The 25,554-nt window shown below is 43.4% G+C and overlaps 1 protein-coding gene across 2 annotated transcripts in view; it reads left to right on the top strand.

Moving 5' to 3' along the window:
- The window catches only part of ahr1b (aryl hydrocarbon receptor 1b), a 48,489-nt gene extending 23,764 nt beyond the window's left edge, over window positions 1–24,725 (top strand). For both annotated transcript variants that reach the window (XM_031304759.2, XM_035998427.1), the window contains exons 5-11: window positions 2,114–2,222; window positions 3,816–3,952; window positions 8,854–9,059; window positions 10,904–11,013; window positions 14,964–15,105; window positions 18,832–20,233; window positions 24,002–24,725. In XM_031304759.2, the coding sequence (XP_031160619.1) occupies window positions 2,114–2,222; window positions 3,816–3,952; window positions 8,854–9,059; window positions 10,904–11,013; window positions 14,964–15,105; window positions 18,832–20,233; window positions 24,002–24,148 (2,253 nt within the window). In that variant the 3' untranslated portion in view covers window positions 24,149–24,725. The remainder of the gene's footprint in view (window positions 1–2,113; window positions 2,223–3,815; window positions 3,953–8,853; window positions 9,060–10,903; window positions 11,014–14,963; window positions 15,106–18,831; window positions 20,234–24,001) is intronic.
- The last annotated feature ends 829 nt before the right edge of the window (window positions 24,726–25,554 follow it).

Raw genomic sequence — 25,554 nt, 5'->3', positions numbered from 1 at the left:
TGGAAACAACAACAGAAAACGGTTGTCAACGGCTGTTGGAACACGCATAAAACAAGACCCAAATGAGGAGCGAGTACGGAAAGAACACCCTGCCGAAAAAAAAGGAAAGACCCAGATGATGGTTTTGCAGTTTTTCTTCACTGCTTAGAACAGGGCACGCTCATAGTCATGGCGTACAAAACAATCAAGTAACAAATGAAGTTAGTGTAGTTTATCTTCGCAAAAGAAGATAATAAGGACATAAGGACAATAAAATAAAGAAAGCATTTTCAGTGCAAAAGAGGAATGAAGCCTAAAATGCTTATACAAATTTGAAAAAAAAACCCGAAAGCTGATATAATTACTCAGCAATCATAAAACAAGCAATGCATCAAAACCATCAAAAAAGGGAAACATAACACACACACACACACACACACACACACACACACACACACACACACACATATATATATATATAATAAAGAAACATGCATTCAATATGCTAATTTTAGCTATATATCATGTGCTGAAGTATATTTCTGGAGTGTTAAAGATTAAAAGAAAAAATAACAAGAACCGTACAGAACCGAAAACCGTGACCCTAAAACCGTGATACGAACCGAACCGTGGATTTTGTGAACCGTACCACCCCTAATGGTTAGTTTGTAAGTCTATTTTACAGTGTTTTACCACGTGTGGCATTTCTAAAAGCCTAATCAGGGACAAGGACTGCAAATTAGCTCACGGCTGGAATCCCACATACATTGCATCGGTTGCACTTTAGATGTAACGATGCCTACAGTGGCTTGCGTAAGTTTACACACACTGGCATGGGGTACTTTCCATTAGATCATCTCTCAATGCAAATCAAACCAGCTATTAGGATAACTGAGATAAAACCATGCCAATCTCTAGGTATGGTGAAGGGGATGTGATGATGTGGGGCTATTTTAATTCCAAAGGCCAAGGGAACTTTATCAGGATGTATAGTATGATGGATCCATGAAATAACTGGCCTTTCAAAATAAAAATCTGCCTGCCTCTATGGGAATTTAACATAGGGGTGTGTATACTTATGCCCCCTGTATTTTAAGGAAGAACATTTATGTATTTACAATATATTATTCATTCACAACGAAAATTGGTGTCCTTAAAGGTTGGATTTTCCTCATTTTTTTAATTAAGGCATTAAGATCAATTTCCAAAAGATGGATTTTTATTCCTCTTTTTAGTCAACTTTAGCATGGGTGTGTATACTTATGCAAGCCACTGTATATGTATTGTCCCTGACAAATAAACTGATAAAAAAATTTTTTTAAAAAGATGTTAAAGCTTTAAAATAGTTTTTAAATTTAGCACAACCTTTTGCTTCACGAGCCGATAGCCAAAGCCCAAAGTCCCTTTTCTCATTTTTCTGTTTGAGAAGTATTTCACGTAACACTTCTGCCTGTCAAAATTCCTCTTTGGTGACCCAGGTTTGATCCCCCTCCCGCACTGGGAGGGTGGCTCCACTCTGGTCCTCGGCCAGGTCATGCTGGGCCTGGACCGCAGATATCGGGGTCACAGGGGCCTTTGGCTCCGGTTCAACTATTTGAATCAAATGTTCAGCGACTCTTGATTTCTTTTGGCTCCACTTCAAGGCAAACGGAATCAAGCCCCCTCAGGGTAACCTGCTAGCAGTGACATCTGCCTCAACTCGTGTAGTCTCATATTCAGTCTTAAACTTGTACTTTTGAAAAATAAGGTAAAATGTAGAGCTGTAACAATTCCAAATGTTGCTGTACAATTAACACATACAATGTGTTAATTGCAATCACACATATTTGCGATTCACAACAGAATTTTCTCTTTCAGTCAAATTTAAAAAAATATTTATTTCTTACTTTTTTAAACAAATTAAAGTTTTGAACAAGTCCCAGGGTATATCTTTTTTTTTTGGTTATACTGTATATCACTGTCATGTGACCCAGATAAAGTAATCACACAAATACACAGCCTATGACGTAAATAATGCCTCTTTATTATCATAAAACGTTTTTGCTAACTGTATCTCCCCTAAAGTGTTCCCTTTATCATTTTCTGTGTAACTTCATCTTGACTCATCATGCTGCATGTTACGTCTTCCTGTCAGACCGACGTGATGCACCAGAGTGTGTTTGAGCTGATCCACACTGAAGACCAGCAGGAGTTCAGGAGCAACCTGCACTGGGCCCTCAACCCCCCCGCGGACCCCTCAACAGGTCTGTAAACTGGAAATAATTCAGTTCATCTCCATGCTGTGTCTGTAAAGGAAGGTCTGAATACACTTCAAAAGTGCCCTTCATTGCCATGCTAGTCTGCCATTGCCAGACCTTCCTCCTCCACAGCGCTGCGGAGGAGGAAGGTCTGGCGAGTCCACACACCATTCCTGGATGGGAGGAAAACGTGCTCTGGTTTGTTGACATTTCTTTAAACCAATCGCGATCGTCTTGGGCGGTGCTAAGCGCCGGACGGAGCCACGGTGCCTCTGCTAAATAGTCTCAGGAAGGAGCTTGTTTTGGTGTGTAACGTGTACGGTCAAAAGTTTTAGTTTAGTTAGTTTAGTTTTAGTCGTGCGACAGAAAACTCAGATTGGACAGATAGTCTAGCTAGCTGTCTGGATTTACCCTGCAGAGATCTGAGGAGCAGTTAACCATAGTCCTCACAAATCCACTGGAGTTTAGAACGCCAACACAAAGAAGAGAACAGAATTTCCGGCGGCACCTGAACAATCCTGGAAGTGGAACGCTGTCCATATATAGACTATTGCCATGCTAACTGGTTAGCTAGGTGTGCTAGCTAGCTAGTCTCCCATTGCCAGCTCTAGCCACAGCACTGTGGAGTAAAATCTGGCTACACCACAGATACATTTTGGGATAGGGAGAAGAAAAATTGCATTGTTGCATTTCTTTTAACCAATCACAATTGTCCCCATGCTTATTTGCTCCTTTTCCTGAGGCCATAAGTTAATTATCGCTGCTCCAGAGAGACCATTTCAAACAATATATAAAAAAGTGTATTTTGGAAATGGTTACCAACCCTGCCTTTTTAAATGAAGTTAGCTGTTGACACAATACAGTAACGTGAGCTATTTAAATTAGCTGATACATGGTTAAACCTCATTGGCTCTTACCAGTGTATCTCCGTGTGTACTTCGTCCACAGCAATCCCACCAATCGCTCCCAAAACCTCCCAGTTAGAGAGGAAACGCCCTAAACATATTCTTCGTAAATCTTTACAATCATTCCCCGAAAGGACCAAGCAGGCCTGCCTTGTTGCACAGTCCACATTTTCTTCAAAACTCGCCATTTGCAGCGTGTAGCTCGCTCGCTCGCTCAGAGTTTGTTGTTGTTTCCCGAACAACGGACTCAGACAACGTCAACACGCAGCGAGCGGAAGGCGAGGGGCCTGGAAATGTACCTCCGTTGATCCAGACTATGGCGAGTATAATAAAGACATAAACTGCATTAGTGCTACGTTAGACTTTTGCAGTTGCTGCCTCGAGACTCTGCAACAAGTTACCCCCTGATATTCGCACTATTACAGATGGAGCTCTTTTTAGATCCAAACTCACAACCTATTTGTTTAGAATGGCTTTTAATACGTAGTAGTGGTGTGACAATTTCCCTCTCCTCCTCCTTTTTCTATGTAACCTTTTCTGATTTCACTGTTTTCTATGTTTTCATTCTTTTTATTGGATGATATGTATGTTTATTCTTGGTTCCTGACGTGAAGCACTGTGGATACCTGCTGGTTGCTGTAAAGTGCTATATAAATACATGTTTGATTGATTGATTATTATTTGATGTCCCCAGACGGCGAGTCGGTTTCGACGTCTTCCAGCCTGGTGAGCTACAACCCCGAGCAGCTTCCCCCGGAAAACTCCTCCTTCCTGGAGAGAGGCTTCGTCTGCCGCTTCCGCTGTTTGTTGGACAACTCCTCCGGCTTCCTGGTTAGGCTGACATTACATTTCAATTCAGTTGTATTTATGATATGTCAAATCATAACAGACGTCGTCTCAGGACACCGATAGTTGGTCTCGAAACCCAGCAATTCTCCCAAAGAGCAAGCATTGGTTGTGACAATACAGTCCAAACCCATACAACAAATCAACACAACGGAAGGCAGTTTGTCGAGGGCAGGGCGTTCCCCCGCCATTATAAGGTTCAGGTGCAGCACCCGAGCCGTTTTGGGCCGCACCTTAAACCGATTGAAGGTAACTAAAAGACTTCTCTCAGATCTAATGATTGTAGTTGGACTTCTTTAGCTTTAAGTTTTGTCTGTCAGCTGTTTGAGTGTTATTTATTTATTATCTGCTCTAGCCTTTCAAACGTTTTAGACACAGATATGGAGATAATGACGGTCCAAAATGATGTGACAAAAAAGAGACGCAAAACCTACCACAAAGAGACACAGCGCGACTTCAAAGAGACGCAAAATCCCACAGAGAGACACACAACATGTATGGGGGCAATTGCTTTTGTTTTATTGAAAAACGTAACATTTTCTTGAGGAAGGACCCCTATGGATGGATGGATGGACAGCCATCACAAACATTATTAGATATTGGTAGAAGCATGCTGCGTGCTTATTGGCTCTCTGACGCTGATGAGATTTACTCCTTTGTAAATTTTGTATGGAACGACGAGACATTTTTCGATACTAAGGAGGCAATTCCATCTGTGCCTAAAAAGTATTAAAATTCGGAATTCTAGATAAAAATGAATCCATGTTTGAGGCTCGTGGTGTTTTTTAATGCCCGTTGGTGCTGCTAGCAGTATGGCGTGCTACCTCAGAGTCCCTCAGGGATCAGAAGCCACTGTTTACTCCCGTAATCCGCCTTAAGAGAGCCTCGGGGTCGTGGGGAAAAGGGCTTTAATCCTCCCAGAGCAGAGGGGGAACTTGCTTAGTCAGGGTTGGTAGCTCCGGACCGGTCACTGCTTCTTCTTTCACTACGACAATTAGCCGCAGATGGAGAAAAACACTCCTGTGGTTCAGTGTCAGCAAAAACCCCTTAAACCTGCTGGGAAAACCTCCGTGAGCATGGCACTTCAGGCACCACATACCCGTCGTTCTGCACCTTTTTTCAATGCTGAAATTGAAAGGCCCTGAACACCCACACAGGTGTTTACTCTTAATGCGGCTGATTGGACCTCTTCCCAGGACTGTGTGGGTGTGGTTAGACTGATTGAGTGACATCTTCCTGAGTCCCCTGTTAGTGCTGTTGCACCCGTTAGCCAATCAGAATCAAGTATTCCCAATATGTATTTCTGATCTGTGTTGTACTTCTCTTTAGGTACCACTCCTAACTAAAACAGCCCTGGATCTGGAGAGCCCTCAAATCCCATAATTTTTTTTTTTTAATTTTGTATTTATTTTTACATGTCTTTATTGATTTTTGTTAACTTACAATAAAACTTCTATTTACAAAGCCCCCACCCCGACCCAACTCCTAACATTTGTTATACTTTAAGACCGCCCAAAAAAACTGAAATCAAATAACATGACAGTATTTATATATATATATGACGTGTGTGTGTGTGTGTGTGTGTGTGTGTGTGTGTGTGTGTGTGTGTGTGTGTGTGTGCGTGCATATATACAGTATGTATACACACAGAACAATGGTACCCAGGGCTTTAAATTAACACACGCCAATCCGTCAAATGCGGGTAAAAATTTAATTTTGCTTTGGGTAATATTGTAAAGTTACTAGCCAATATGGCCGGTGATGAATAAAGTAAATAATTCTGCATCTGTTTGTATCGGCCGGCTGCAGAAACTACGTGCCACGTCGGTCTGTTTATTGCCAAGAAAGTGGGGGCGGTATTTTGTATGTCTTTGGCTTGGAAAACGCAATCGTTATCCGGCAACGCTGCTTGTCGTACTAATCCTACATTTCTCCATGAACACTATGTGTGGTGAGGCGTCGTACAACCGTCAGCTACATGCCTAGCGTGCGGTATCGATGAAATTAAGTTGTAAAGTTATTTAAATTAGCAAACATTTGGCTAGTGGAAAATCTGATTGGCATGTTGGCTTGTGATTTACAAAAAGTTAATTTAAAGCCCTGATGGCTCCACTAGCAAAGTCATGATAAATCATAAATACCCAAAACAAATAAGAGTTGCACATTTGCTGTCACCCTCCAAGACATGTCTCAGTCCTTTCCCCTTCTGGGGTTCACCAACCGGCCTCAATCCGAGGTATCCTGCCCCGCATTTTCCCTCCGCAGAAGCTCCCCCATGTTTCCAATTTCTTTTTTGACACTTTTCCAAAATCCTTGAAGTCCCCAAAAAATTGTGAACAAACCCCTATTTTGCCACATTTCCTCCAACATAGTAAGACAGGATGATTCTGTTATATATGAAGAAATAATCAGAGGTGTATTCAAATATGGGATTTTTTTGATTTCCAGTCTGTGGCTGCAACTGACGATTGTTTTCATCGCCGATTAATCTGTCGATTACTTTCTCGATGAATCGATGAATTGTTCGGTTTCTCAAATGTCAGAAATGGGGATCGGTGTTTCCCAAAAAGCCCAAGGCGACGTCCTCAAATGTCTCGTTATGTCCACAACTCAAAGATATTCAGTTAACTGTCCCAGAGGAGAGAAGAAACTAGAAAATGTTCACATTTAACAAGTCAACATCTTTTTTTTTTTTTTTTCACAAAAAATGACTCAAAATAGTTGGCGATTTATTTAATAGTTGACAACTAATCGATTGATCGATTAATCACTGCGGCTCTATTCCAGTCAAATTATGTCCTGTTTGCAGGGGGTCGGGGACTCAGATCTTTGTCAGTAAATGAAAGTTACTTTTGTTTTTTGGGGGATTTTTTTCGCCTAAAAGCTTAACTTAGGAATTCACTGTCTTGCTCAAGGAAACTCCAGAAGTTTGGGTTTCGTGAAGGGGGTTTCGAACCTGCGTCTCTCGGGTCCTCCCTCCCAGTGCGTTTGCGTGAGCATTAAGCCAGGTTTCTGCTTCTGTCTACCGGTCGCTATGGCTTTGTTTTTTTTTGTTTTTTTGTGTAATCCCTCCCGCTATTCAGGGCTAGATTCCTGACATCACGGCTACAGGCCCTTAAGCCCACCAAGGTCAATTAACCAGAGCTAACAGGGGGGTCCTCACACGAGATGCCGCAGGGTGAGAAGGAGGCACAGCGGACAGCATAAAAGACTTTTCAGGTTTTTCTTTTAGAGGTTTTTGTAAGGAAGCCTTTGTAGGTTTCGGGGATAGTTTTTTAGCCACCGGACACATTTAGATGAGAATGACGGGAAAACGATACCAGTCCCAGTCACGTCAAGGGTATAGTAAGCAATTTAATCCAACACACTTTTTTGTGCCAAATTCATCGAATATCTCCTCCTCCTAAAAAAGCTATCACCTTAGCTTTTTTTAGGTTTTTGAAAGACTTAGGTGCACGGAATTGGAGGGGCGATTAAGGGGTCCTTCCTCAAGAAAATGTGACGTTTTTCGATAAATGAAATATGCAACTTCACATATTTTGGACCACTGTTATCTCCATATCTGTGTCTAAAACTTTGGAAAAGCTAGAGCGGATGATAAATAACTAACACTCAAAACGCTTGACCAATCGTAGAAACCCGGCTCCACGTCCATGTCACACTTCATATAAATAACTATCACTCCAAAAACTTGAAGACAAAGACTTGTTAAAGAAGTCCAACTACAATCATTAGATCTGAGAAAAGTAATTTAGTGACATTCATTTGGTTTAGGTGCTGCCCAAAACGGCTTGGGTGCTGCGCCTAAACCTTATAGTAATAGCGTATTGTATTTGATTTGGCAGTTGAGTTCAAATATCAACAATCTTTGCGCAGCATCGCTTACTTCACCTTTTAAGGAGAACTGTTATTATAGCATTTTCAGGTTCATACTTGTGTTTTGTGTTTTTACTAGAACATGTTAACATGCTTTAATGTTCACACTTTTTCTCACACTGCCCACGGCTGCTGCTCCTGTATTCACCCTCTGTCTGAGACGCTGTGTTGGAGCGCCTGTCTCTTTAAGCCCAGTCTTCTCTGATTGGTCAGCGTGTTTCCACATCTCCGAGTCTCTGCTGTTGCTGTCTTGCTGACTTGCAGTCCGTTGAGACGGACTGCAAGTTTAGTGTCACGAATTCCCCATACAATGTCCTACGTGCAGTTTAGTGTCCCAAATTCCCCATACAATGTCCTACGTGCAGTTTAGTGTCCCAAATTCCCCATACAATGTCCTTAATTAATTATGAACTTGCTAAACCACCTGTGCTACCCTAACCCTACCCCTAACCTTAACCCTAACCTTAACCTGTCTCAAATACGACCCTCATCATTTGGGACACTCATTTTTTGGAAAATAATTTGTGACACTAAACTGCACGTAAGCCCTACTTCACAACCAGACATGTTTCAGCAGTGATGTGACCCAAAACGGGGGAGAAATGACCAACATTGGCCGCCAAGATTACAGCTTTCCCTGGCGTTAGCAAGCAGCTACTTGCAGTTAGCAATGGCTTGTAATAGTATATACTGTCGTCAAAAAATTGCAGATAAAGGCTTTTGAACTAAAAACTACACAACCAGACATGTTTCAGCAGTAATGTGACCCGAAATTGGCATTAAATTAATAACATTGGCAGCCAAGGTTAAAGTTACAGCTTCCCTGACTTAAACACTGCCGTAACTGCGCTAAATAAAAAAGTTGACCAATCATAGAAACCCGGCTCCATGTCAAAAACATCACTCGCTCGTCTGCTGTGGTCTCTGAGGGAAAAGATGAAAGAGTCATGTCATAGACTGACGGCTTTCTCTTCTCATCTGATTTGTGATTCACACGCTCGTCCTCTCAGGCGCTGAACATCCAAGGTCGACTCAAGTTCCTCCATGGCCAGAGCCGTCGGCAGCGCGACAGCGAGGGGAGTACCCCGCCTCAGCTCGCCCTGTTCGCCATCGCCACGCCCCTCCAGCCTCCGGCCATCCTGGAAATCAGGACCAGGAACATGATCTTCAGGACCAAACACAAGCTCGACTTCACGCCCATGGCCTGCGACGCAAAGTATGTACCCTCCAAAAACCTCCCACTAATGACTTTAGGTTTTTATTTAAAATGTTTTGTCATTTTGTTAAAGTGCTCATATTATGCTGTTTGGCTTTTTCCTTTTCCTTTATTGTGTTATATATCTGTTTTGTGCACGTTATAGGTTTACAAGTGAAAAAGCTTGCTTCTGACTAGGCTAGTAGTCCTTACCTAGGTACTGTCAGGGCACGCCCTCATACTCTGCTTCTGACTGGCTAGTAGTCCTTACCTAGCTACTGTCAGGGCTTGCCCTCATTCTCTGCTTCTGACTGGCTAGTAGTCCTTACCTAGCTACTGTCAGGGCACGCCCTCATTCTCTGCTTCTGACTGGCTAGTAGTCCTTACCTAGGTACTGTCAGGGCACGCCCTCATATTCTACTCTGCTCTGAAAATGAGCATAATATGAGCACTTTATTGGTTGTAACCAGGGCTTAAATAGACACCCGCCAACCTGCCAAATGCAGGTTAAAATGAACTTTGGCGGGTAACAATGTAAAGTTCCTGGCCAGTTTGGCCGGCGATGAATGAAGCGAAGCGTCCGTTTGAATCGGCCGGCTGCAGAAACGATGCAACAAGTCAGCGTTGCCAGATTGGTCTGTTTTCTGCCAATACGTTTGGGCGGTTTTGTGTGTGTTTGGCTTGGACATATTATCTTTATCTCGCAACACTCGCTCGCAGTACTAATCCCACATTTCCCATGAACGCTATTTTGTCACGTGTTGTACAACCGTTGGCTAGGTGCCTAGCGTGCGTGGTATCGATTATGAGCTACGCTGAAATGGAGAAGACGAACGGAACAGCAAGTAACAAACCAGAGGAGCTGAAATTAATAATAAAGTAAAGTTAGTTAGGAAAACAAAAACAAAAAAAACATTCGGCTAGTGGAAAATCTGATTGGCTGGTAACTTTGAAAATCTACTAGCAATAAAAAGGTTCATGTAAAGTCCTGGTTGTAACACAGGACTCAGTGAAAGCTTCCAACTAGAGTTTAGATTCTCGGCCCAAGCCCGAGTCCGAGGCCGTTATTTCCGCCACTATCCTCGGGCCGGGCCGGGCCCGGGCCGGACCCTTGATCAAGCATTTTTTTTTTTTTTATCCATTACCTATTTAGCCTAATTGGGTGGGGAGAAAGCTATGCCATAATCAGAAATATTATAAATATGTATATATAAGCTATATAAAAGTAACAAATGTGTACAAAATTTAGGCTGCAGTTACAAAATGCAGCACTTCATGCGCGGAGTCTCCTCCTCTCGCACGCATCACACCGGGTCTGCTGTGCTGTATGGTGTATCTTAAGTGCAACATGGAGCTTGAAGATGTAAAGAAAAAAAGGAGGAGAATTACCTTTGAGCAAGTGTGGAGGAAAGTCGGAGGTATGGAAGCAGTTTAAACAAGTCGTGGGCAGTGACAACAATATGTTGTTCATCATTGTTTCTTTTTTTTTACGTTTCTTCATTCAGATCCATTTGCGATCCGTTCCATTCTGAATAAACAAACAGCGCAGTTTACATGCTTCGTCCTTGTTGCATTATTCTAAACAGATTTCTGCAGTTCAAACAACTCTGAATTGTAGTTGAGAACGTCAGTTATAACGGCCCGCGTATTAAAAAAATGTCGGGTTTAAATCGGGCTCGGGCTCATAATTACAGTTAATGGGTCGGGCCGGGCCGGGCTCGGACGCAACGTGCTCAGGCTCGGGTAGGTTCGGGCTTGATTTTTTGGGCCGATCTAAGCTCTACTTCCAACTCAAATCCCAATTACAGTTTTAAGCGTGTAATTCTTGTGTGTATCTTATGTGTGTTTTTTTTCTGGATTTTCAGGGGTAAAATAGTTCTGGGCTACACCGAGGCGGAGCTGAGAGTTCGAGGTTCGGGTTACCAGTTCATTCACGCCGCCGACATGCTGCACTGCGCCGAAAATCACGTCCGAAGTAAGTCCCGGTCCGTACGGTTTGCATCACACTTGAATGAATGAATGAATGACATCTTTAATTCAAACAATTAAAAGAAAAAATATATAGTATAAAATGTATAAACAAATAAAAAAATATATATAAGCCACAATTTCAACATTACATTCGATAATATGGACAATAAGTAAGTAAGTCCAATAGTGCAAGGATAAAGGATAAAGGGAGGGGTTGTGCATATGGGTTAATTTAGCCAGTGCTTTCAGTGTAAACAGTGTAAGCAGTAAACAGTGGGCCAGTGGACAGTCGGTACATAACTGTTGTTATAGGAGGTAGTGGAACTGGTGGAGAGGGAGGAGAGGCAGACAGACTATGCAGAGACGTCTGCTGAGATGCAGAGAAAAAGCATGCTGTGAGGAAGAAGGTTGACTCATCAAACATCTAAACACTGAGAAGTCTATTTTAGGCAAACAGGGAACTCGTTGGGCTGCTCACAGAAGTGTCGTGTGTTCAGGAAATAATGGACCCAAATGCAGAGAGATCAGGCAGGCAGGCAGGAGGAGATCGAGTAGGATTTATTTTAGCAAAAACAAAAAACCACAGCAACAAAAGGAGTCCTCAAGCAGTAGGCAAAAAACATCCAAGGAACAGAAAAACTAGAACAGGGACTCCGGAAGGCAAAACTGAAGACAGCACAGGACACAAACTGACAGGGAAAAGACACAAAACGATCTGACAAGAGACAAGGGAAACACAAGGGCTAAATACACTGGGTAATGAGGTAACGAGGGGCAGGTGACACAGCAGGTGAAACACATTAGGAGAGACAGGGTAATTAACAAAGGCGGGAAAACACAGAAAGTAAAACTAGACATGACAAGACAGAAAACCAGACTATCAAAATAAAACAGGAAACCAGAACAACATACAGGAAACATGAAACAACCTAAACACAGAGACTAGACACACAGAACACAATACATGAATGAACCAAAACATATACAATAAACCAGGAGATAACTGAACAGAAATCTACAGAAAACACAAACACAGGGAACATGAACAAATAAACAATAAAGACAACAGAAATGAACAAATAGGTAACAGAAAAAACCTAAAACCATAACAAGAAGGGTGTTAACTAGATCTGTCGCCTTTTTTTTAAACCGCATTTAGGCTCAGAACACACGAATGAGTACTGACCCCTGTCTCATGTTTGTAACGCATGCAACAAACACACAAACAAACAAACAAACGTGCATCTGTTGATGATGGATGAAATCTCCACGCGAGAGTCAAGTGTCCTACTTATCTCGTGTACCGGATGACCCGGTTAGTTGTAACCATGGCGCCCTCAACGCGCTGCTACCAGACACGCTCACTCACAAAGCCACGTACTGTACGCATGTAGTCATGCATACAGAAACGGAAATAAATGCATATGCATTTGGAAACATACCAACACAGAGACACATACACGCTCTAATGCACGCCCAGATGGGAAAGACAGGTTTCACAACAGGGTCCACGTGATGCTGTTTTAAAGATACATCGGGTGAGACGACTGGCACAGACATCACAATGCTGACGTTCACTCCTCATCAGTGTTGGGCACGTTACTTCCAAAATGTAATACATTATAGATTACTAGTTACTGTCATTTCAGAGTAATTAGTTATATTACAATATTACCGCCTCCTGAATTGTAATGCTTTACACTACTTTTGCGTTACTTTTGAGTTACTTTGACCAAAATAACAGCGGAAGTTGGCAGGTAGCTCGTGAATTTCACCACGGGATCAACAAAGTCTCCTCTTTATCCAGTTTAATACATCATCGATTAATCATAATATTTTGTATAGTTAATATGAATATGCAAAGTAACTGAAGCTATATAAATAGAGAAGTAAAACATACAATAGGCAAGTAGGAGAAAATGAAAATACCTTACAGTTGGATTGAAGTACGGCATAGTTACTCTCCACGGCTGATAAAATGCAATGATATTTACGTGTATTCCCGACATGTTTCTATCTGTCAGCAGCTCGGACACACCGCTGTCTGCGCTGACGGACCGTCACCTGTTGGGACACAGGTGTTGTCCGTACCGTCTCTGGTTCTGGCTCTGACCACGGGGAACAGCGACGGGACGGCTCGCTTCAACGCAGCGTAATAACTCCTGAAAATAATATCCATCTCGCAAACGTATCCGTCTCTGCAGTCGTCACAACCATCGAATACAGCAACAGGAAATAACACTCGCGGATTTTTTCTTTTTTTTTTCCTGTGAAGAAATGTCTGTGTTGGGCAATTCTTAAAAAGACAAAACCACCACTAAATGTTGCGTTAAAATGCGCTGTAACTCGCGTTACTGCGATTGTAACAGTATAATATTACCGAAATGTAATTTGTAATGCGTTATATTACTGCGTTACAGCAAAAAGGAGCGCATTACTGCAATTGCGTTACTTTTGTAACCCGTTACTCCCAACACGGCTCCTCGTTGTGAGGAAAGTAAAAACAAAATACTAGCGCTGCTCCTCATTTGCCTGTTTTTGGTTGCGCTGAGAGTGACACAGTTTGAGAAAAGCAACATTATAGCTCACAGAATCTCCTTCACGGACAAGAGTTTGTCCACAGACCTAAATATTGCAAATCCTTCTAAAAGTCATCAGCTTGTGGCTTTTAATGCTAACAATATGCAGCTAAAGACTGAAACCCCCTGCAGATCTCAGAAACTATTTGGGGCGGCAGCATGATGTTCTTGTATTTGGTGTTTTTAGTCTGGATTTTCTTTCTTAAAACTTCCCTTTGCCAGCACGACGAATGAAAGTCTTTTGGGATCCACGGCTTCTCCAGGGTACCCGCGGCGGTGTTTGGTGTTTTAAGCCCCCAACGTCGGCACTTGAATTAGACAATAGTTAGTTAGAGTTAGGTGCCTCGAAGTCGACGTTGGGGGCTTAAAACACCCGCTGCCGCAGGGCCTTTAAAGTTTTGAAAAAGTTCTAAAAATAAGGCCTTTTAAAGTATGAACTTTTGTTTACAAAGGTCTTAAATTATTTCTTGTCCTTTCGTAGAATCAAATAAATGCCGTAACGTCGAAACAAAATATTTTGTGTGGGTAACGTTTCAATGTACTTGATTTTGTATATTAAGTTTCATAGCATAAGAGATCTAAATGTGCCAAATATTGTGTTTATTTTATGCTATAATGTTATAAGAGTACAAACACACTTCACAAAAATGTATTGATTAAATTCAGGTAACGTTACATGGTAAATACTTCTTTTCTCGGGCTTAAAATCCACACAGATTTTTCCATTATGTGGCCGTGAAGTTGGCATTAAATTTCATCCTAGGCGGTTTTAAAAATGTCTAAAAAGTCTGAAATTTGACTTGAAGAATCCTGGGGGGTACCCTGTTCTTAAAGCTCAGTGGGACAAGTTTGTCTTAGTGACATTTAATGACATTAACACTTCAAATGATGAAGGCACTCGCAGTTGACACGGTAATTCCAAATGTCAACCATACTTCGTTTTACAAACATCAATGATAGACACATAATTACTGCCCCCCAAGTGTTCAACTAGGATAATCTACACAGACAAGAGGAGTCTAGGCGGGGTTCCACTGGTTCTGTGCTTCACTGTGAAGTTTGTTTAGACACGAGACGGCGCAGAAACATGACCGGCACCGCAATTACACACGCCGACAGACACAACACTGAGCCGTGAAGATGAGGGACTGGAGGTAGTAGGACGCAACGGTGCATTGGGCTGCTTTTAAGTGTGTGCAAACAGGACTTGTAACGTGTGCATGTAGCCAAAAGTGAACATCAGCATGGAGCCTCCGCCGCAGCAGCACGCCCGGCTGAGCAAATGCAGAGTGAGAGTGTGTGCAAACCACAGGGTGTACAGAGCGTAAGCAGCAGTGACACAGAGCCTCTGATGTCTTGTCTGATGTGATTCCAGTGATGAAGACGGGCGAGAGCGGCCTCACCGTCTTCAGGCTGCTTACCAAGGAGAACCGGTGGAAGTGGGTCCAGGCCAACGCCAGGCTCGTCTACAAGAGCGGCAAACCAGACTATATCATCGCCACCCAGAGGCCCTTGGTGTAAGTGGACGACAATTTTTTTTTAATTTAATTATTTTATATTTTGTTATTGCATTTCACAAGAAATCCAATTTAAATTTTTCACTCTTTCATTGCAGCCATTTGCTAAAAATCAAAAAAGTTCATTTTATTTCTCATTAATGTACACTCAGCACCCCATCTTGACAGAAAAAAACAGAAATGTAGAAATTCTTGCAAATTTATTAAAAAAGAAAAACTGAAATATCACATGGTCATAAGTATTCAGACCCTTTGCTCAGTATTGAGTAGAAGCACCCTTTTGAGCTAGTACAGCCATGAGTCTTCTTGGGAATGATGCTTTGAAGTTGTGTGAAGTTTTTCACACCTGGATTTGGGGATCCTCTGCCATTCTTCCTTGCAGATCCTCTCCAGTTCCGTCAGGTTGGATGGTGAACGTTGGTGGACAGCCTTTTTCAGGTCTCTCCAGAGATGCTCAATTGGGTTTAGGTCAGAGCTCTGGCTGGGCCAGTCAAGAATGGTCACAGAGTTGTTCCGAAGCCACTCCTTTGTTATTTTAGCTGTGTGCTTAGGGTCATTGTCTTGTTGGAAGGTGAACCTTCGGCCCAGTCTGAGGTCCTGAGCACTCTGGTTGAGGTTTTCTTCCAGGATATCTCTGTACTTGGCCGCATTCATCTTTCCTTCAATTGCAACCAGTCGTCCTGTCCCTGCAGCTGAAAAACACCCCCATAGCATGATGCTGCCACCACCATGTTTCACTGTTGGGATTGTATTGGGCAGGTGATGAGCAGTGCCTGGTTTTCTCCACACATACCGCTTAGAATTAACGCCTTCATGTGTTTTTTGGCAAACTCTATGCAGGCTTTCATATGTCTTGCACTGAGGAGAGGCTTCCGTCGGGCCACTCTGCCATAAAGCCCCGACTGGTGGAGGGCTAGTGATAGTTGACTTTGTGGAACTTTCTCCCATCTCCCTACTGCATCTCTGGAGCTCAGCCACAGTGATCTTTGGGTTCTTCTTTACCTCTCTCACCAAGGCTCTTCTCCCACGATTGCTCAGTTTGGCTGGACGGCCAGGTCTAGGAAGAGTTCTGGTCGTCCCAAACTTCTTCCATTTAAGGATTATGGAGGCCACTGTGCTCTTAGGAACCTTGAGTGCTGCAGAAATTCTTTTGTAACCTTGGCCAGATCTGTGCCTTTCCACATTTCTGTCTCTGAGCTCCTTGGGCAGTTCCTTCGACCTCATGATTCTCATTTGCTCTGACATGCACTGTGAGCTGTAAGGTCTTATATAGACAGGTGTGTGCCTTTCCTAATCAAGTCCAATCAGTTTAATTAAACACAGCAGGACTCCAATGAAGGAGTAGAACCATCTCAAGGAGGATCAGAAGAAATGGACAGCATGTGAGTTAAATATGAGTGTCACAGCAAAGGGTCTGAATACTTGTGATATTTCAGTTTTTCTTTTTTAATAAATTTGCAAAAAATTCTACATTTCTGTTTTTTTCTGTCAAGATGGGGTGCTGAGTGTACATTAATGAGAAATAAAATGAACTTTTTTGATTTTAGCAAATGGCTGCAATGAAACAAAGAGTGAAAAATGTTAAGGGGTCTGAATTAGAGCTGTAATCGGGCCTTAAAAGTTCGGCCCGACAAGGCCCGAGCCCGACAGAATTCGGCCCGAGCCCGAAAAGTACATTTTGATTGACAGATTTTTAAAAGCCCGAACCCGTTTACAGCCCGACTGTACAAAAGGCCGTCTATCAGCAGTGATTAGAGTGCATGTCGGAAAATAGCGCGGACACGTGCTTTACTCCGCGAGTGGGCACACGCACCACTCGGCGGAAAAGGGAGAGAAAGAAAAAAGAGACTGCGCCGCACGCACACAGCTCTTTTGTCTTCCGTCAAGAATGAGTAATTTATACACGTTTTAACATAATTTATTCATGACTAACGTAGGCTATAGGCCACTTGGAAGTTGGGACAAAGAAATAAAATAAGTCCTCCAAAAGCCAGCCTCTGTTTCACCTCCATTTTCACGCTAATTGAAACGCTTCACCTGACCGCTCGTTTACTGCGCAAGCCCGAGCCCGGCCCGAGCCCGTGTAACATGATAGAAATTAAGACCGAACCCGACCGAACATGTCGGGTCCCGTCGGGTCCCATCGGGTTCGGGCAAAGATCTTCAGCTCTAGTCTGAATACTTTCCGTACCCACTGTATATGTGTGTGTGTGTGTGTGTGTGTGTGTGTGTGTGTGTGTGTGTGTGTGTGTGTGTGTGTATATATATGTGTATATATATAAATATATATATATATGTGTGTGTGTGTGTATATATATATATATATATTACACACACACACACACACACACGCACATACTAGTGCATAAACATATACATACCACACACACATATACATACCTGCACATACATGTAAAAAATAAGTAAAGAAAACAAAAAAGATATTTACATATCTATAATTGACATAGTTTGATTGAAACTTTTGACAGGTCTTATCATATTGCAATGTACACTGTTGTGCCGAACGTGGCCTCGGACAATACATGCATTGAAGCCCAACATATTAGCCAGTATTCCGTGAAGCTGCCCTTCTTGCCATAAAATCTATATGTGGTTGCCACATATTAACATTACATCTTATGTTGTAATAGATGGGATGTACAGTAGCTAGAGACGTCATTTAACCAATGTCTTACTGTAGGGGGCTGATCAGATTTCCAATGAATTGTAATGCACTTCCAGTGATCCTAGCAAAATATATTTTTTCTTTTGTGAAATTCATTCCAAGAGTCCATATCGCTTATGCCAAGAAGACACAAGCGAGGCAATTTTGTCGTATGAGAAAAATTGCCTCGGCTTGATTTTGGAGCGGTAACCACAGACCGTTAAAATATTGGACGGAGCTTCCTGGTCTGAAAAGTGAAGCCAACGCTGAAGTGCCTTAAAGCTGCATGCTCTCTAACTTCCAGCAGGGGGCGACTCCACCGGCTCCAAAAAGAAGTCTGTTTCTATAGAAGTCTATGAGAAAATGAGCCTACTTCTCACTTGATCTAGTGTGTAAACATTTTCATAATGACTTTATGGTCTCAATCGCTAGTCTTCAAGTCTTCTTCAACACAGCATGATGTTCATTTAGTAAATTATGGTTCCATTTATTTAAAAAAAAGACGATAAAGCCGTGAATACTTTAAGACCTGTCAATCAGGACAGAGGCTTAGCGATGCTAACACTGTGGACATTAAAATAGACCAACCGTGTTTTCGTCTTAAACTTGAACCCTTTCACTGTCTGTATTCACTTCACCAAAGTCAACTGGAACATTTTGGTTGCCTAATAATGTCTTGTTCAGCGTTTGGCCAACTAAGCTAGCTAGCCATCCCTAGCGTTAGCTGGTGACTTTTGGCCAGTTGGCTGATTTTCTGTAGTGCCGTACATTCATTCGTTCAACCTTTATTTATACTGGGGACATCATTGAGGGGTGGCCCTCATTTACAATGATATTGAGTCAATTGCAAAGACAAAGAAAGGAAAAACCAAAACTGGAAAGAATAAACAAAACAACAACGCAGAGAAGACATACAGATGAAAAAATGAAAAATCAAGACGGCGTCTCCCCCATCTCCAAACTGGAGGCTGGAGTGATGTCCCAGATGCTACTTCCACTCTTTTCACACTCTATGGCTTTAACTAAATCTGTTGAATTCTTCTCTGTTCATATTTTCACAGGGATGAGGAAGGAGGGGAACACCTGAGGAAGCGATCGATGCACCTCCCCTTCACCTTCGCCACGGGAGAGGCAATGCTCTACCAGACCGGTTATCCACTGCACGGCTTCCCCGATTCCGTCCCCGGCAAAGCCAAAGGCAGCAAGTCCAAGAAAGGCAAGCTGGACAAGAGCTCTTCAGACGACCTGGACCCAAAGTCCCTGCTGGGAGCACTGATGAGCCAGGACGAGTCTGTGTACGTCTGCCAGCCGGACACGGCGCCTAAGATGTCTTACCACAGCAGCCTTTTCAGCGAGCAGCAAGCTGACAGTGGCGGTTTTGGTGGCTTGTTAAGTGGCGATGGCTGGCACATCGCATCTGACGGGGCGACAGGGAGATGCAATGGCAAAACACCCAGTTATGACCCACTGCTGGCCACTTTGGACTCTCTGTCCCTGGACGAAGAGGAAACGTGCTCCAACAGTGAGCTCTTTAGCGCCCTGGAGAACCTGTGCCTAAACGCCGAAGACCTGGAGCTCCTGTTGCTGGACGAGAGGATGATCCAGGTGGAGCTGGGCCCCGGCCACATCCCAACACTCGGCGACCTTCTCACCAACAACGAAATCCTCTCCTACATCCACGACTCGCTGGAAAGTGGGACAGGAGGGGAGGAACAAGGAGACAGAGGTGGATTCGGACCAGACTCGGCCCAAAGCGTCTCCCAGCAGCCGCCTGCCGTCCCTGCAGCTCATCCAATCATCCAGCTGTCGCAACAGATGCAGCAACATGTGAAAGCTCAACCGGGGCTGATTCCGTCCATCTCCCAGCCCGGAACAGTGGACGCTAAGATATTAAATGGCATTCCTAACGGTCACTGGGTGGTAACGACTGAGAACCTCCATCACCCACACGCTGTGCTCAAAGCCTCGCAGTTGAACGGCGAACATAAGCATCTTAACTCGCTCCCGGAGTCAAGTCAACAGTGGCAGCTTCAGCAGGACCAGCACTCGCTCCTCCTCCAGTCCCAGCGCCAGGGGAGCAGCCAGAGCGCCTTGTCGCCCGGCTTTCAGAATCAGCCAGGACTGACACCGAACGCGGCCTTTCCATCGAACGTGGACGTCGGCCTCACAGGTTACAACATCTTCGACACGCTGCATGCAGGCGGCACAGTGCTGAATGGCGTGACCACACCGGACGTCTGTCACGATCAAAGTTTGGTGGCCGGCGCTCGGCCCTGCCAGCTCCAGAGTCACCAGAAACACCAGCACACGTTGCAGCAGACTCAGGTCCCCCAGTGTCCCGCCCAGAGCTCCACACTGGAGTTAGAGCACTTACTGGGTCTGTCCCAGCCACAGCACAGCCTGCATCCTTTAGAGACCTACGGCATGTTCAACGCCACCGCACAAGACTCCTCTCACAGCAAGGTAAGGGACCGAGAGCAAGACAATTATGCAGTCACAGTGTGGAGTCTGTCATTTTTAATCCTGCCTAGACTGAAGTTACATTTTTTCATTTGAGCATTATGTAAATAATGCAAGAACAAAGGGATAATGGCTAAGCCTAAAAAACAGCCACGTCTCTGAATGATGAAGATCGCTGTTTCCATGGAAATGTTAACCGCGGGATTTCGTTCTTTCATACTACTCTCTTCCGTTGTCTCTCTTAATTAGGGATGCAGCGAATCCAGATTTGTGGATTGAAGGGTGATTTTTGCGTCGGTATCCGACACTGAGAGACACTGACCAAGAGTCAGTACTTTGCGATTGTTGGGAGTGAGAACAGCCGTTCAAAAAAAAAGTGGGCGGTAAATGTTAAGCTCTATTTCCAGTCATACGACATCCCCACGTAATCCTGGTCCCCCTGAAAACAGGGCTTCTGCTGCATGTCCATGAAAAAGGTGAGTCATGCTTTCGCCTCCCTTAACAGTCCCACTAAGACCCTCTGTCTTGTGTCAGCCCTGTTCCGTCTTTATTTTTCTCCTTCTCGGCATCTCAAAAAACACAACGACTCAAGCTGCCAGCTCTCGTCAGAACTGTTTGGTCTGGGAGCCGATCTCTTGATCCTAGCCCACTGACGACGCCTGAAGTCAGCGTTGCCCTCAAACATCGGCGAACATCAACAAACTGAGGGCCGCAGAGTCTACAACCCTTCAACCCTGCGCTGTTGTCTCTCACTGTCAGGAAAATGGATTCTTTTTTTGCTTTTTTTTTGCTTTCGAGTCAACACACAGAGGCCCTGGGGCTGGCATGGAGCTCAATGTAAACTGTGGTGATGCGACCAGACATGCCATGTAAATAAGACGAGGGGGGGGGAGATGGGTCAGAGCAGCACAGTCTTGAGTAGAGAGTCCACTCCAATCTATTGCAGTAGAGTCTGTATAAGTAATGGGGTTTTACTCGCTTTTTTTCAGGAGAAGTTCTGGTTTATTTGTGTGTGTGCTTTTGCACCGGGCAGTGATTTATCAGCATCAAACATGCACGAAATAACCTTTTACCTCCGCTCACAAATACGTTCATTTCTTCTTTGAATTTCCATTGTTGTTCAACCGTATTCATTCGGTCCCTTTTCATCACACACCATATTTAGTTGAGAGTACAAACGAACACAGTACAAACGAACACAGTACAAACGAACACGCCAGACAAAAGCTTCTTCTTCTGCTCATATTTTCTTTCAACTCACACAAAAAGTCGGAGTGTTTTTCGCGATGTGTCGCAGCTTTTCGCCAGTTGATATCGCAATGATGATTAAAAAAAAATACATATATAGAAATATTGTGCAGCCCTAAACTATTTCTGCCAAAATTGCTGGTTCCAGTGTCTCCATATTTCCTGTTTTTGTTTAGTCTTCTGTTTAAGTTACCTGAATGTCTTTTGGAATGTCAGCCGGAACAAAACAAGGAATTTGAATATGTCAGTATGGTCCAAATGATTAATGATATCATGATGATGATATGATGATATGATATATATATAATCAATATTGAAAATAATTGTTAGTTGCAGCCCTGATAAAATGCGAGCTAAATTAGTCGATACATAAATGAACATTTTAAGAATGTCTGCTATGTGAGCCGGGATATCTCTCTAGCATAAACTCCGATCCCAGTGACATTATTTGTGTTGGTTAATGAGACTATAATGTCACTAAAAACTTTTCCCAGTAATGACAGGGCAGCGAGGGCTGGGGAATGTCATCCTGGAAGAAAAAAAACCAAACGCTAATCAGTTAGTAGAGTACAATGACGCACGTAGCTGGAGGTCTAGAGAAATCCCCCATCGTAAAACATAACGAGGTAATGAGACCGCGCCAATTCAAACGCTGCCAAATTCAAGTTTGAAAGCAGATTTTTAAATCAGGAATGTATCCGGAGCTCGCACAAACGGCACCTCTGGTTTATTTTTTCTGGCCCTGTGGAACAAATCTTGCATTGTTAACTTAGCGGTGAGCTCTGACAAAGGCCAGTCTTGCCTCTCAGTTAACCCTCTGAGGACCGGGGAGTCCAACACTCCTGCTCAAAAAGCCAATTTTACTATTTTATAAACTACTTTTGTGAACCCAAGACTTTTGTAAACTCATTTCAAGCACCAAAACAACTCTTTCTCAAGAGATTTGAGAAATTTCAAAAAGCAAACATGAACTATTAAGCTTTAGGGGCCATTATATCTCTTTACACATTGCTCTGGAACAAATGTGAGCGTCACTCTACAGTGAGTTTGTGTTGTTTTATGTAAGTACCCTTAAAAGGTGAATTTAAAGGAACACGCCGACTTATTTGGACTTTGTCTTATTCCCCGTATCCCCCAGAGTTAGATAAGTCCAGACATACCCTTCTCATCTCCGTGCGTGTCGTAACTCTGTCTGACGCACCCACTGCTAGCCTAGCTTAGCACAGATCCTGGAGGTAACCGGCTCAGTCTAGGCTACTGCTCCCAATAAGTGACAAAATAACGCCGACTATATTCTCAGAAGGCGAAGCGCTGCTACTTCTGCTACTCGGGCGGAGTGATTAGTGCAACGCCTGAAAATCCCCGTTGTTACTCTCTGCTCCTCACCACGGGGCTTCTCAGGTGCTGCGAGCAAATCACTCCGCCCAAGTAGCAGCAGTAGCAGTGCTTGGCCTTCTGAGAATATAGTTCCCAGTATGTATAAGTCGGGCGTGTTCCTTTTTAAAAAGGAAAGGTAAAATGCCCTTAGACCTCAGAGGGTTAAACAAGCAGATTAGAAACCCGACATAATAAAGCTTATAGGTTGTATATAAGATCTGCTGTAGTTTGAATCTCACCTTTGCTTTGTTAGGAATGTAGTAACCCCCTTTTGTCGATGATGTGATATTGTTACCGTATGTGCATTAAATGGACCAAACTTGTCAGCGATTGAGCTGAAAGATAATTGTAAGGAAAATGGGCAAATGCATCACCTCCAGACTACAGAAAATCATCCCCTTTATGATGTGCACCTTCATGACGCTTTCATAAAGTCAAGATTAGGATTTGACCGATTTTCTGCATCATTCCTCCGTCTGTTTTTTTTTTTTTTTTTTTACAGTGTGAGTGTTCCACAGCGGGATAACAAAGGAGATATAATTAAATATGAGAATGGGCTGGAGGGAGGAAAGAAAAGCAAAGAGGCAGTAGTGACGAAAACGAGCGCAATAATGAATAGAATAAGGCCGACCCCGGCAGGCATCCATTCACCCCCCCGCCCCATTCAGCCTCCTCTGTTATTCTTCAGGGTCAGTGGCTGTCACTGAAAGAAAAATACTGGCAGGCTGGCCAGTCAAGCATGAGCAGCGCTGACCTACAATTTGACTGTCATCATTACCTAATGCTGTGAACTTGGGATGGAGGGGCGGGGGTGGGGGGGGGGAGCAGGCGATGCAGCCAGGCTATTCTCAGCTGGGACAGAAGCAGGGCTCCACTGTAGTCTGATTGATTAACATTAATTTATATATATATACGTTACGTCCCGATTTGTCTGTATCGATAACATAATTTATGACACGATGATGCCCGAACGGCGAAGCGCGTATTATATTCCCTCGCCCGACATGGCGTTTTACTTGCCCCGGGCCGTCGGACGACCCTCATTGCTGAACCCTGCAGGTAAAACCAAACTAGACTTTTCACGAGCAGAAATTGTCATGGAAAAGATAGCTCATTGCGCTGTCACTTTGTTTTTTGTTTTTTCAGCCGGAGAACGGTTGCCTCCTCAGTGCCGCCAACGCGGCGTACATCAGGACGTGTCTGATGCCCAATGGCAACGGAGTGGCGACCGGCGACATCCCAGACGCACTCCTCGCCCTGCAGGACCCCCAGAAATCTGGATTTTTCCTCTGAAAGGAGGATGGCAGAGTATCAGCAGAGGCTAGAAGAGAAGAGAAGGTACAGAGGGAGGGAAAAAAAAGAGGAAAAACTCCCCTTTCGACATGACCGCATTTTGTTTATTTAACAATTAGTGGGAAGAAAAAGAGGTGAAAAACTTGTCTTTTTCCAGAAAAAGGACTATATCAGGCTCTCTCTCTTTGTTTCGATGTCTCATCCCTTAGTCGGACATCGCACTCGTGATACTCAGAGAACCGACAAGACGTGACGGGGGAAAACAAGTTTTTGTATTTGTCTCGTGCGTGTTTTAATATTGCTAGTTGTGCGCTCACTGAAAGTTTAATTTCCATGTTTGTTTCCACTTTGCTAGAGCGTTTACCTGACTAGAGCCAAAAGCCATCACTGTCTGATTTGTATATACACTGTTAAAGTCGCGAAGAGAAGTCTTATGTATAGTCTTATGCTGATTACTTTCCTTCTCTTTCACTACAAACTGTTTAAGAAAGATATATTCCAGCCCAGACAATCAATATATGTTTCCGCTGTAAAGGTTGGAGCAGCATATAATATAATAGAAGGCGGTTTCAGCACAGGACTATTACAATGAACTCACTTTCATAATGTGCAGTACTTCACATAACTGCTGACCATTTCCCAAAGCATACTTTTCAACCTGTTTGTGTGTCTAAGTGACTGACTGGGAACAAGATTTTATAAATTGGTCCAGTATTATGCAAAACCTCTGCAATCGACAAGCTGCAACGTAAGTTATTGGCCAATTGCGCACCTTCAATTTTGTCCACTAAAAGTGCAGTTTTTTTTGCCACTGACAGGCTCAGAGTGTCTGACAACATTATGGAAAGGATTTCTAAGGAGGTCGACCTTTCTGTTAAAGATTAAGATCCTTTTTTTAAACATAAAAACATCTGCGAAATTGCGTTCGCTAAACCCACCAGACTCGTTCACCTTGGGTGCCTGGGTGGCCTAGTGGTAGAGGCTCAGTCCTTGACGCAGAGGCCGTGGGTTCGGTTCCGACCTGCGGCACTCTCCTGCATGTCATTCCCCCTTTCTCTCCCCTATGCCTCATGTCTAAGCTGTCACAATAAAGGTCTAAATGCCAAAACCCACCGGACTCCATTTAAAAAAAAAACTGTGGTTTCATTATAGTAAAACACACTTCATTCAAAGTCGACCGAAACAAAATAAAACTATCAAAAGCCGTTTTGGGTCGTCTTTCCACTTTTCCAACAATCACCACTCTGGTTTTGGTTGAAATAAACGCAGAGTTTACTGATTTACATGTGAAAATATGTTGGCTCTTTACACACTAAAAGTATTGTTTATTTAAATGGAGTCTGGTGATTTTGGCGATGGCGATTTCAGAGCTGTTTCGGGTCAAACGAAGAGGATTTTACTCTTTT

This window comes from Sander lucioperca, chromosome 24, assembly GCF_008315115.2.
Source record: "Sander lucioperca isolate FBNREF2018 chromosome 24, SLUC_FBN_1.2, whole genome shotgun sequence".
Lineage (NCBI taxonomy): Eukaryota > Metazoa > Chordata > Actinopteri > Perciformes > Percidae > Sander > Sander lucioperca.
This window is presented reverse-complemented; position numbering and strand designations above follow the sequence as displayed.